Raw genomic sequence first — 13,767 nt, 5'->3', positions numbered from 1 at the left:
TAAACCCCAAAAACTCCAGGAATTGCTAGGAACATCTTCTGGGATCCGCCAGAACAGTGGTGAAACTTTATGGGCTCAGAAAACAGGAGGGTCTGTAACAGCCTCCTCCCCTTTTCCCTTCCTTACCGGCGGTGGGAAACGTCACCTACAAAACATCCAAAAACGCAATAGATAGTCTGTTTTAGTTTTATTTTTTTCTTCTCATATCTGGTTCCTTAGGGTCTGTTGCCCAAAGTTCATCCCCTGTAGCAGATCTAGTTGTTGGGCATCGTCGGTGCTGATGGCAGCTGGACCTCGGTCCAGGTTTGCTACACGGGTTAGAGTCGGAGGAGAACTGGTTGCTGATGGGTTTGCTAGTGCCAGATTCTGCCGAAGTTTGGCGAGTTGATAGCTGATTTAGAAGGAAAGAGCTGAGGGCTGGTCCCCTGTGTTAGTGGGCGGCAGTGTTGTCTTGGCCGTGAGGGAGAGCGAAGGCTGGTGGAGGGGCACGGCAGCTGGCTTTGGGTCACAAAGTAGGGGCCAGCGGTAGGGAGAGGGAGGCAGTGGATGTCATGGGTCTGTTAGGATGTGGCCTTAGGTTACACAGTCATTATTAATTTTGGGTTGTTAAGATGACCTGATCATGGGTCTTAGGAAAATAGGATTGTTATGTAGTCTTTAATTGGGAGTTACGTTGGAGTCCGTTACAGAGTAGTATTAATTATGGTTTGTCAATTATTGCTTAATTTCAGTAATTGTTTAACTATTTAAGTTATGAGATTTAATAAGAACGCAAGCATAATTTTATCAATACAGAGTACTAGGAGGACTTACCCCCTCGAAGTGGCTATTCAATTATTCTTTACTGAGTGGTATCTTACAAGTGGTATCAGAGTCGTTCAATCCATGGTTGATGGGCATAATACACGTTATTCACAACTTGTGGAATCTTTGGCTTCAGTGAGGCAAACTCAAGAAATTCAGCACCAAAATCAGGAAGCCTTGCAATAGGCAATTGAAGGCTTGACGAACCAATTGCAACTGGTGGTTGCTAATGTGGACACCTTGGTCCTTACCCACGGGAAGCAGACAGAGGATACTCCATCTGGGTCAAGGTCCCACATGCAAAATCCTTTATTTGAAGAACAGGGTGGCATTCAAACATGGGCTATTCATCTTGACTTTTCTAAGTTTAATGGTGAAGAACCCAATGGTTGGATTTATCGTGCTAATCAATTTTTTACTTATCATCAAACCAACCCTCATCATCGAGTCCTCTTGGCTTCTTTTCACATGGAGGGTAAAGCCCTCACTTGGTTTCATGATTTAGAGGCCTCGGGAAGCATCATTAGTTGGGATGGCTTCACACAATCCTTACTTACCAGGTTTGGCCCTTCCATTTTGGATGATCCAATGGAGACTCTTACAAGGCTACGTCAAACTACAACTGTGGAGGCTTACAAGCCCCAATTTGAGATCTTATCTAATCAACTTAAAGGGTTGGCAAAACCATACAAGCTCAAATGTTTTTTAAGTGGCTTACGAGAGGACATTCGTTTCATGGTTCGTATGTTAAATCCCTCTAACCTCACAGTGGCTTTTGGTATGGCAAAAATGCAGGAGGAAAATGTGGCTGCTTTCGGGCGGAGTTCACGGTTGGGATTTACTTCCCCACGTCCAATTCCTAACTCACCTACATCAGATATGAAGGCACTTGTTCCAATCCAACACTTGTCCCAGTACAAATGAAAGAGAGGAGAGCAAGGGGATTATGTTACAATTGTGATGAAAAGTGGGGGCCGGGCCACAAATTTATTTATAATGGAATGTGAGGATTCAGAGGGGGAAGAGCTGCAACCCATTCAGTAGCCTCGACTTGTGGAAGAAATTGATAGTCTTTTAAGAGGAAGTGAGGTGAATTCAGAAACAGTACCCATAATTTCATGGACCCCTCAATTCAACAACGAGCGCATCTTCACTTACAATCAACAACAAGACTCTTGGTGAGAGTAGCCAATGGGGACAGTTTGTGCAGTATAGGGAAATGTGTGGATATTCCATTCCACATGCAGGGTAACACTTATCACACAGATTTTTATGTTTTGACTTTGGGTGGTTGTGATATTGTGTTAGGAGTTCAATGGCTCAGTACCTTAGGGCCTATTTTATGGGATTTTGTTAAATTACACATGGAATTTAATCTCTTGAATTCTAGGCATGTTTTACAGGGCATTACACCCACATAAGTTTCCTTGATGAATGGGGAGTAGTTTGGAAAGGCTATGAATCAAGACAAGTAGGGTTTGGTATTACAGCTACTTCCACCTGATGCACTTTGCATTTTTACTCTTGCAACTGAAGCCTTCTTTGTTAATTTACTTGACCAATTCCAGGAAGTTTTTGGTGAACCCACTGGACTTCCACCAAATCGCGACCATAATCACAATATTTTTCTCCAGCTAGGGGCTAAACCAGTATGTGTGGGACCATATCGCTACCCTTATTTTCAAAAAACTGAAATTGAAAAACTTGTTAATGACATGCTTAGTTCGAGTATCATTCGTCCTAGTCATAGTCCCTTTTCTTCTCCAGTTCTTTTAGTTCGTAAACATGATGGTAGTTGGCGTCTTTGTGTTGATTATAGAGCCTTGAATAAAGACACCATTAAGGCCAAATTTCCTATTCCTATTGTGGATGAACTTCTAGATGAGTTGCATGGGGCAACTATCTTCAGTAAATTAGACTTACATTCTGGGTATCATCAAATTCGAGTTAACCCTAAGGATATCCCAAAAACTGCTTTCCGCACTCATGAAGGCCATTACGAATTTCTCGTAATGCCTTTCGGCCTTACAAATGCTCCAGCCACTTTTCAATCTCTCATGAATCATATTTTTAAGCCCTTCTTGTGAAAATTCGTGCTAGTTTTCTTTGATGACATTCTTATTTATAGCACAAATTTGGAAGAGCATCAGCACCATTTAACAGTGGTATTGAATATTTTAGAAAATCACCAGCTTTTTGCAAAAAAATCTAAGTGTTCCTTTGGTTGTCAAGAGATTGAATATCTTGGTCATTTAATCTCTAAAAATGGAGTTCGGGCTGATCCTAAAAAAAATTGAATCTATGTTAAATTGGCCTTTCCCTTCCACCCTTAAATCTTTAAGGGGCTTTCTTGGTCTAACGGGGTATTATCCCAAATTCATCAAAGGTTATGGTTCTATTGCTGCTCCTTTAACTTCTTTACTCCGAAAAAATTCCTTTGAGTGGACCCCTACAGCCAAAGAAGCTTTCACTGCCCTTAAGAATGTTGTAACCAACCCCCCTATCTTAATTCTTCCTGATTTTACTAAACCCTTTATTATTCAATGTGATGCTTCTGGTTGTGGTGTAGGTGCTGTTTTGATGCAACAAGAAAGACCCATTGCCTTTATGAGTCAGGTTATTCATGGGAAGGCCTTGCATCTCTCTACATATGAAAAGGAGCTCATGGCTTTGGTTTTGGTAGTCAAGAAGTGGCGTTCTTATGTTTTGGGGCAAACTTTTCGAGTGCAGATGGACCATCAAAGTCCTAAGTACCTACTTGAACAGAAAGTAGGGACACCCATGCAGAAAAAATGGCTAACTAAATTGTTAGGTTTTGATTTTTTGGTGGAATACAAGAAAGGCAAAGAAAATCTGGTCGTTGATGCCTTGTCCAGGAAATTTGACAATGCTCCAGCAATGCTGACTGCCTTGTCATTCCCTGCTAATAACTGGATTTCAAAATTACGAGACTTATATTCAAAGGATCCCAAATTACAAAAACTGATTTCTGACTTTGCAAGGCACAATTTGGATGAGACCAAATATGACATGAAGGATGGGTTGTTATTTTACAAGGGCAGACTGTATATTAGTGATTATAGTGTTCTCAAGAATCAGTTGCTCCACTTATCTCACGGAAGCCCTTAGGCAGGCCACTCAGGATTCCATAAAACTCTATCTTGGGCTAGAGCTAATTTTTATTGGATGTGCATGAAGGCTGACATTAAGAATTTCATTAAAGAGTGTGATATCTGCCAACGCAACAAAAATGAGACCATCCACCCTTTGCCTATTCCTACAAAGGTATGGGCAGATATCTCCTTAGACTTTATTGAGGGGTTGCCTCTTTCTAATGGGTTCAATGTGATTTTGGTTGTGGTTGATAGATTGAGTAAGTATGCGCATTTCATCTCAGTTGCGCACCCTTACACTACCACTAAGATTGCACATATTTTTATTGCTAATATTTTTAAACTGCATGGAATGCCTATATCTATTGTCAGTGATAGAGACCCTGTGTTCACTAGCTTATTTTGGAAGGAGCTGTTCAAATTGCATGGGACTGAGCTCAAATTTTCGTCGGCTTATCATCCCCAAACGGATGGTCAAACAGAGATTGTGAATAAATGTGTGGAGCAGTATTTACGGTGTTTTTCTGGGGATAAGCCTAAGGAGTGGTCACGCTGGTTGCCTCTTGCAGAATGGTGGTATAATACCAACATTAATGCTTCTACTAAACTCTCACCATTTGAGGCAGTTTACGGATACCCACCCCCACCTTTGTTGGCTCATTCGCCAGGGACAGCTGCAGTTCAGTCTGTGGAAGACACCCTGAACAGTCGTGATCAGACTCTTACAAAGCTTCTTCTTTTCAGTTTTGAAGAAGAAGCTTGGTGCTCGAAATATGCTGGTGACTACTATTCCTCCATTAACTGTTGGAGGTGGTCCACAAGAGGAGCCTGAAGAAATCTTGCAGTGATGCCTCAAAAAGAAGAATGGGCATGCTGTCAGCGGGCTGTTAGTTAAATGGAAGGGGCTGGAGGTCAATGATGCCTCCTGGGTTGAATTTTATAAGCTGCAAAAAGACTTCCCTGACCTTAAGGGCAAGGTCTTCTGATGGAGGAGGGATTGTCATGGGTCTGTTAGGACGTGGCCTTAGGTTACGCAGTCATTATTAATTTTGGGTTGTTAAGATGACCTGATCGTGGGTCTTGGGAAAATAGGACTGTTATGTAGTCATTAATTGGGAGTTACATTGGAGTCCGTTACAGAGTAGTATTAATTATGGGTTGTCAATTGTCGCTTAATTTCAGTAATTGTTTTACTATTTAAGTTATGAGATTTAATAAGAACGCAAGCATAATTTTATCAATACAGGGTACTAGGAGGACTTAGCCCCCTCGAAGTGGCTATTCAATTATTCTTTACCGAGTGGTATCTTACAGTGGAGGCCGGTGTGTAGGGGAGCTGGTTTGTTTGGCTAAAAGTGAGAGGGAGAATAGAAGCTGGCTGTCGCTTCTCTCAGCGTTGGTGGGTTCTCTCGGGTTGGCTTTCCCAAGGCCAAGGGAGGAGGTGGCTGGAGAGGTTGCCAAAGGAGAAGAAGATGGGGGCGAGGGCTATTTTGCTTTGATCTTCTAGTTTTTCAAAAGGGCTACCTTGGTTTCAAAGGATGGTGGCAGCCTCTGTGTTTGGGAGGAAACAGAATCAAAGAAGATGGGGGCGGTGGCTGTGAGTGAGAGGGTAGGTTTTAGGGGTCCCCCTCGGGTCAATCTCTTTTTTTCTCCCCGTGTCAATTTTTTTCTCCCCCGGTCTTTTCATTGTAGCTTAGTATTTATAGGATAAGTTTTGCTAGGTTTCTAAACTAGTCCCCCAACTTTTCTTTTCTTTCTTTTTTTGTAAATTTTGATTTTTCTTATTTTTTTGGTATTTTTTAAAGCAAGCAATATCAACGTCGACTCAACAAGAAAAATCAGTGATTGTAAAATTAACGCGTTAAAAGTTGAACGCATTCAAAACCTTTGAAAATTTAAATTCTTTTGAGATGACGTTGAAAATGCTAAAAACGATGCAAATACATCAAAAATATATTTTTTGGGTATTTCTTTTTTTTTTTTTGCTATTTTTTATTTTTCTGAAAATTTATAAAAAATATGAGTCAAAAATTGGGTAGCAACAAGTCTCAAAGCTTAAACTTTGAAACCAGTAACTGTATTAGTCTTTGAAGAATAATAGAGTTGGTACCCATAAGCAGGATATCATCAACATAACCCAGAAGGTAAAAGATATCAGCACATGCTAACAAGATAAATAATGACGTGTCAATCTTTAAAGTGTGAAAGCCAAGAGAAAGCAGAAAATCACTCAAACGAGTGTACCATGCCTACAGAGCCTGCTTCAAACCATATAAAGACTCATGTAACCTACACAAATGATAAGAACGAATGGCACTTTAGATCATAAAGGATTCAGCTTCAAGTTTAAAGGTGAAGTACTAAAGGTGAGTAAAGGTGTTATGATTGTGATGAAGGGACAAAGAATGCCGGGAAATAATTATAGACGGCTAGGTACCACATTTATAGGTGGAGTTGCAGTCATAGAGTTTAAGTCAGATAACACAGTCTTGTGACACATGTGATTAGGCCATATGGGTGAGCATGGGATAATAGAGCTTCATAACAAGATTCTATTAAAAGGTGTCAAAATATGCAAACTTTATTTATACAAGTATTGTGTTATTGCAAAAACAGAATAAGGGATTCTTGACTATGTTCATACATATGTTCGGGGTCTAGTAAGGGTAGCATTACATGGAGGATATATGTTTTTCGTGATTTTTGTTAATATGAAAGTTTTGGGTGTACTTCATGCAATATAAGTCAGTAATGTTTGCCAAGTTTGAAAAGCAAAAGTAAAAAACCAGACAGGAAGGAAGATCAAATAACTCAAGTTAGACAATGGTAGTACACCTTCAAAGTTCATTGAGTTGTGTGAGCAACATGGGATTAAAAGACACTTTACAGTACACGTACAAGACACCATAACAAAATGGTGTAACAAAAAAGATGAATAAAACATAAGCTGAAAAGGCCTCGCAACATAAAAGTGTATATATAAAAGGCCTCGCAACATATTTGGCCTCACAGGTCGAAACCTTCCTGAGGATAGCATTGATGCTCTTTTTCTGTTCCTGGTGGCACCCACATTTCAAATTCAATGGCTGGAAACAGTTACCGACATTAACTTCGTCATTTGCAGTTGCATCAAGATATTCTGAAATGCAGGATAGGTTCTAAAAAGGGTGAAGCTGTGCCACGTACTTCATATGCACTTCACATGGTTTTGTCTAGCAAGTTTTTGTCCCTTTTACTTTTCCTGGTGCTACATGTTCGAATATATTGCAAGAGCAATAAATGCTGATAATCCATGTTCATACTGCTGATTTAGAAAAGCTTTCTAATTTACAAGACAAATGTGGTCCATAAGACCTCTACCCATCATTACAACAACAAAAAAAAAAAACTTAGACGTCTGAAGTATGCCCTGAACTCTAAAAGGTCGTCCACAGAAATGATCCTTCTATATCGTTCAACTCTAATTCAAGAGGGTAGATGTCTCAAGGTTGTCTGCAGGCAGTATTCAAATGGTCACAACTTAAGATGGACTTCATAATAGCTAACTCCTTGAATTTCAAGTGGGTCCTGAGTAGATTGTTTTTCTCAAAAAATGCTGGGGACATTATGTTATCAGTCTTGCTTTTGAGACAATACCATGTGATCCTTCACTACTTCATGTCTCTCATTAGACCCCATCCAAATGACCATACACCAGTAGATCCATTATCCACAATGGTGCTCTTCTTTTGTTTTTGTGATCTTTCCTCCATATATACAGCACTCAATTACCTTGTCAATCCAACTCAAGCCTTCACATTCTCATCAAGAATCAGAGTTTTCTGTTCCTTTCTAAAATCCTAACAATCTTCTTGTTGTTCTTACATTTACATCCAAACAAAATGATGGCTATTCGCTTGCCTCGTATTCTTCAAGCTAAGCAAAATCTTCTTCGAGGATCATCTCCAGCTAGGGATGTTCGAAAGGGCTATGTTGCAGTATATGTTGGAGAAGAAGAGAAGAAAAGATTTGTGATTCCAGTGTCACACTTGAACCAGCCTTCATTTCAAGAGCTGCTAAGTAAAGCTGAAGAGGAATTTGGATTTGATCATCAAATGGGTGGTCTCACAATTCCTTGTCGAGAAGACATCTTCATCGATCTCACTTCTCGCTTAAATGGGTCATAAAAGGGACAGATTAACATATATTAGAGAAAACAATTTTGTAGCATACTTTACGCATCATGTATAGATTGTAAGCAGTGTTTCAAGAGATTATGTATTATGAAATCTTTTGAACTTTCACAAATATTTTCATCTTCTTCGATTTGTTTATTCATTTAGTTTCCACGATTTCACGACTAAGCTTACTATAAATCAAGAAATTAAATTTAATGCTTTAAAGTTATCACCAAAGATAAAAAGAAAACAAGTTCGAAGAAAACACCGCCAACAAGTGTTTGAAAATGTTGAAAAGTGAAAAATACATCAGATTTTGCAACAAGCAGATAATACCATATATGTTTGTTATGTACATTGACAAAAATAACAAAATAATGGAAGCCATTAGAAGAAAAAATAGGAGCAGGACCCCAAACATCATTAAAAGTTAAATCAAGTGGGGTAGAACTTTTGTGACCCATAGGTCGCAAAGAGAATTGAGACGACTTGCCTAAAGGAAAAACTTGACACTAAGTAAGAGAACGTCTAGAAGTACATGTGATTTTATTTCTGGAAATTAACAAATTTAAAATACTAGGTTTTGGATGACCCAAACGACGATGCCATAGGTCGGCAATCACGGAGATGCAAAAAGACCAAAAAGCTTGAGGAACTGATATTGCAGAAGACTCAGAGAGGACATAGAGACCATCATTACTCTGACCGAAAAGGAGAACTTCCTTGGTGATGAGATACTTAACATAAAACATAGAAGTGTGAAATTCAAAATAAACATGATTCTCATGGCAGAATATTTGAACAGATAACAACGGTTTGAGTAATGTGAGGCCATTGGAGAACATTAGATAATGTAAAATTGCGTTTTGGAGAATGCAATGTAGTATGCCCAATATGGGATATGTCAAGGCCATTACCATCACCAACATTCAAATAATATTTACCAAGATAGCATGCAAAATTGGTCAGAGATCCAAGATCAAGTGTGACGTGTTGATTTGCGCCAATGTCGGGGAGCCAAGATGTAGCATAAACATTCCCAACAACAAGATGAGTAGAGGATTGTTGGGTGCTATTGCGAAACTAGGGACAACGGGGAGCTCTGTGATCGAAGCTATAGCATAATTGGCAGTAGACATGCTGCTGTCCAGACTACTGCCTAGCCCCTGAGTTGCGCCGGTCTGCTGCCAAATGTTTGGCCACCTTATCTGCAACAGATTGGCCCATGTTCTGGTGAGTGTAGCAGTTGTTGTTTTGAAGCCAATTGCCTCAAGAGTGACCCTTGTTGCGTCTGAAATGGGGGTTGTGATGAGATAGAGCAAGGTGAGAAGAAGGTGTTGACAATAGTGGTGGCTACTATGGTAGAGAAGAAGACAACAAAGAGGTTGCGACATCTATGGTATGGAAGGATTTCTTGTGCAGAAATTCATGGGTAAGAAGGTGGCTGTGAAGATAAGCATATGATAGCGGTTCTGCCTTGTTTAGGAGACTAGTTACCAAGTTTTTGAACTCGCCATGAAGGCCATGAAACACATAAAGATTGAAGTTTTCAAGAGACATAGGGTGACTAGTAGCAGACAATTCATCAAATAATGATTTGGCTTGCTGCATGTATATACGAATCGATGAGTCACCTTGCTGAAGGTCTTGAAAGGAGCCATGAAGTTGCATGCATGATGTGAGAATTAGATGGAGAGGCAAGCACTTTCTCAAGACTGCGCCAAACACAATGTGAGGTAGAACAATCTACCATGAGATGCAGCACATCCACGAAGAGAGAGGAGAGTAAAACACTCAAAATAAATTTATCATATTGCTTCTATTGAACAAAATAATTTGATCAATACACAATGCGAATGCTTGAGTTGTTGTGATAAAATGTGCTGGTATATATAGAGGAAAACATTTGTACAAAATCCTGGTATATAAAAGGTGTCAAAATATGCAAACTTTATTTATAAAGGTATTGTGTTCTTGGAAAAACAGAATAAGGGATTCTTGACTATGTTCATACATATATTCGGGGTCTAGTAAGTGTAGCATCACATGAAGGATATATGTATTTCGTGATTTTTGTTGATGACTATTCACGAAAGTTTTGGGTGTACTTCATGCGATATAAGTCAGTTATGTTTGCCAAGTTTGAAAAGCAAAGGTAAAACACCAGACAGGAAGGAAGATCAAATAACTCAAGTTAGACAATGGTAGTACACCTTCAAAGTTCATTGAGTTGTGTGAGCAACATGGGATTAAGAGACACTTCCAGTAGACGTGCAAGACACCATAACAAAAAGGTGTAACAAAAAAGATAATAAAACATTAGCTGAAAAGGCCTCGCAATATAAAAGTGAATAGATAAAAGGCCTCGCAACATATTTGGCCTCACAGGTTGAAACTTTCCTGAGGATAGCATTGATGCTCCTTTTCTGTTGCTGGTGGCACCCACGTTTCAAATTCAATGGCTGGAAAGTACAGTTACCGACATTAACTTCGTCATTTGCAGTTGCATCAAGATATTCTGAAATGCAGGATAGGTTCTAAAAAGGGTGAAGCAGTGCCACGCACTTCATATGCACTTCACATGGTTTTGTCTAGCAAGTTTTTGTCCCTTTTACTTTTCCTGGTGCTACATGTTCGAATATATTACTAGAGCAATAAATGCTGATAATCCATGTTCATACTGCTGATTTAGAAAAGCTTTCTAATTTACAAGACAAATGTGGTCCATAAGACCTCTACCCATCATTACAACAAAAAAAAGAAAACAAGAACATAGACGTCTGAAGCATGCCCTGCACTCTAAGAGGTCGTCCACAGAAACGATCCTTCTATATCGTACAACTCTAATTCAAGAGGGTAGATGTCTCAAGGTTGTCTGCAGTATTCAAATGGTCACAACTTAAGATGGACTTCATAATAGCTAACTCCTTGAATTTCAAGTGGGTCCTGAGTAGATTGTTTTTCTCAAAAATTGCTGGGGACATTATGTTATCAGTCTTGCTTTTGAGACAATACCATGTGATCCTTCACTACTTCATGTCTCTCATTAGACCCCATCCAAATGACCATACACCAGTAGATCCATTATCCACAATGGTGCTCTTCTTTTGTTTTCGTGATCTTTCCTCTATATATACAGAACATAATTACCTTGTCTTTCCTCTTCTTTTGGAGTGGCAGGAGGCTGGCAAGAACACATTCTTCTAAAATACCGACCTCACTTTATAAATGGTATCCCTGAGTTTGCAGGTTCTTTATCTCCAACTTGGCATGGCATTGTTTCGGCAATCTTCTCAACACAAAACATAGCCAATCTTTTACATGCAAATGTCGGGTTCAAGGTGGGTGACGGGAGGAACATCCGGTTTTGGACTGACTCTTGGCTCGGCTCTGCAACCAATCTCCAACTCTTATTCCCCAGACTTTATAACCTCTCCTTGCAGCAAAACACCAACCTTGCAGATATATACAATTTGACAGATGCATCTTTTAAACCTTTCCTGGAGAAGAACCCTTCGGCCTCGTGAGAACTGCCAAAGGGAGAGCTTGATCGCAGAGGTGCAGCGTGGTCTCCTTTTCTCAGATGGTGCAGACTGCAAGTTATGGAAATTCCACAGCTCTGGCATGTACTCAGCTCAATCAGGTCGCCTCTTCTTTGATAGTCTATCGGTCACTGAAAATAATCACTCCCTTACTCTGCTATGGAATGGTTATGCCCCCCCAAAAGTGGATGTGTTCATTTGGCTTCTTCTTCATGGAGGTTTGAGTACAAGAAGTTTTTTAGCTGAGAGGAGAATCATAAATTATGAGGAATCTCACTGCCCATTCTGCTGCAAGGAAACCGAGACAATTAATCATCTTTTCCATTGGTGTCCTATAACATGGTCTCTTTGGGGTCGTTTCTTGAAATGGTTCGGGTGCTCAGGTTGTCTACACAAAGACCCAAATCAAAATCTGCAGGAATGGTCCGGATTGATTAATGGAAAATTTCAGCGTCGTGCTATTACACTCCTCTGTAAAGGTCTGTATTGGTCAATTTGGATAGCGCGCAACCGCCTAATCTTCGAATCCAAGGCTCCTGATTGGGATATGATTTTTGATCTCACTTTTCACCGTTTGGCTTTCTGGTTGAAGTCCTCAGTTACAAATTTCAGCTATACAGGCTCAGATCTTTTTAGAAATCCTGAATGTATTATGAACTGGACTAACTAATTAAGTCCCTCATCACTTTGGTCTTTTCTTTCTTCATATTCCCATTGTATTCTATCTTTCGTTCAGCCCCACTTACTTGATGGGGCTGCTTATTTAATATATAATTATCTCGTTTACTATCAAAAAAAAAAAAAAAAAATCCAACTCAAGCCTTCACATTCTCATCAATAATCAGAGTTTTCTGTTCCTTACTAAAATCCTAACAATCTTCTTGTTGTTCTTATTTACATCCAAACAAAATGATGGCTATTCGTTTGCCTCGTATTCTTCAAGCTAAGCAAAATCTTCTTCGAGGATCATCTCCAGCTAGGGATGTTCGAAAAGGCTATGTTGCAGTATATGTTGGAGAAGAAGAGAAGAAAAGATTTGTGATTCCAGTGTCACACTTGAACCAGCCTTCATTTCAAGAGCTGCTAAGTAAAGCTGAAGAGGAATTTGGATTTGATCATCAAATGGGTGGTCTCACAATTCCTTGTCGGGAAGACATCTTCATCGATCTCACTTCTCGCTTAAATGGGTCATAAAAGGGACAGATTAACATATATTAGAGAAAACAATTTTGTAGCATACTTTACGCATCATGTACAGATTGTAAGCAGTGTCACAAGAGATTATGTATTATGAAATCTTTTGAAGTTCCACAAATCTTTTCATCTTCTTCGATTTGTTTATTCATTTAGTTTCCACGATTTCATGACTAAGCTTACTATAAATCAAGAAATTAAATTTACTGCTCGAAAGTTATCACCAAAGATAAAAAGAAAAAAAGTTCAAAGAAAACACTGCCAAGCACTTGTATCAAGGGTCATTACCATATGTGGGAAAAATTTAACTATTGCCACTTCCACGTCCACTACCGCATCCGCCTCTGCGCCGACGCTGCAGCCTCCCCCATTATGATGAAACTTCCGTAATGACGGTGATGGTTTTCACTGACACCACTAGGTTCACTCATGAAGGCAACCCACTGACTAGATGATTCATAGATGATTTCTTTTGATTAAATGCAATATTTGACTTCTTACAAAAAAGCGTTCTTGGATAGCGAGGAAAGCAGAGCACTCAGAATGAGTTGATCCTATTATTTGCAACGAAGAAAGAACTGATTTACCTGAAGAGAGGTGCCATTAGCAGCAAGAACATGTGGAGAGGGGTTGGAGTTGGAGTCATCAACAAAGCCAAAAACTCCTTGGCCTAGGAGATATGGCTTCATCTACATTCGCCAATAGAAATAATTGGTGTTTACTTACTTGAGAGAGATGACTTGGTGAGTGTGGGAGAGGAAGACAATAACAACGACAGGGGCGGCAGAAACTACATCAGAAGAGGGTTGCAATAGGGAGTATTATTGGGGTTGAAGAAGGCGTGACTACCAGCTATAGGCTGCAACCACGGCAGAACAGAGGCAGAGGAAGACAGTGGTGCTAAGGCAAGGGAGAGAATCGGCACCACTGGTGCTGCAGCAGTAGAGGTAGTAGGCG

General features: G+C 39.8%; 2 protein-coding genes across 2 annotated transcripts; both read left to right on the top strand.

The window, feature by feature from the left end:
- Positions 1–7,385: 7,385 nt before the first annotated feature.
- Positions 7,386–8,148, top strand: LOC118036543 (auxin-responsive protein SAUR24-like). Its single transcript, XM_035042257.2, has one exon. It carries the CDS (start codon positions 7,799–7,801, stop codon positions 8,081–8,083), a length of 285 nt encoding a protein of 94 aa, XP_034898148.1. The 5' UTR covers positions 7,386–7,798; the 3' UTR covers positions 8,084–8,148.
- Positions 8,149–12,513: 4,365 nt separating this feature from the next.
- Positions 12,514–12,889, top strand: LOC118036546 (auxin-responsive protein SAUR24-like). The gene has a single exon (XM_035042260.2). It carries the CDS (start codon positions 12,526–12,528, stop codon positions 12,808–12,810), a length of 285 nt encoding a protein of 94 aa, XP_034898151.1. The 5' UTR covers positions 12,514–12,525; the 3' UTR covers positions 12,811–12,889.
- Positions 12,890–13,767: the final 878 nt, after the last annotated feature.

Source organism: Populus alba, chromosome 4 (genome assembly GCF_005239225.2).
Source record: "Populus alba chromosome 4, ASM523922v2, whole genome shotgun sequence".
NCBI classification, from domain to species: domain Eukaryota; kingdom Viridiplantae; phylum Streptophyta; class Magnoliopsida; order Malpighiales; family Salicaceae; genus Populus; species Populus alba.
Note: the sequence above shows the minus strand (reverse complement) of the source record. Positions and strands in the feature narration are given on the sequence as shown.

What these genes read in the sequence shown, in the direction of transcription:
- LOC118036543 (XM_035042257.2), top strand. Translation starts at nt 7,799, where the DNA reads ATGATGGCTATTCGCTTGCCTCGTATTCTTCAAGCTAAGCAAAATCTT.
- LOC118036546 (XM_035042260.2), top strand. Translation starts at nt 12,526, where the DNA reads ATGATGGCTATTCGTTTGCCTCGTATTCTTCAAGCTAAGCAAAATCTT.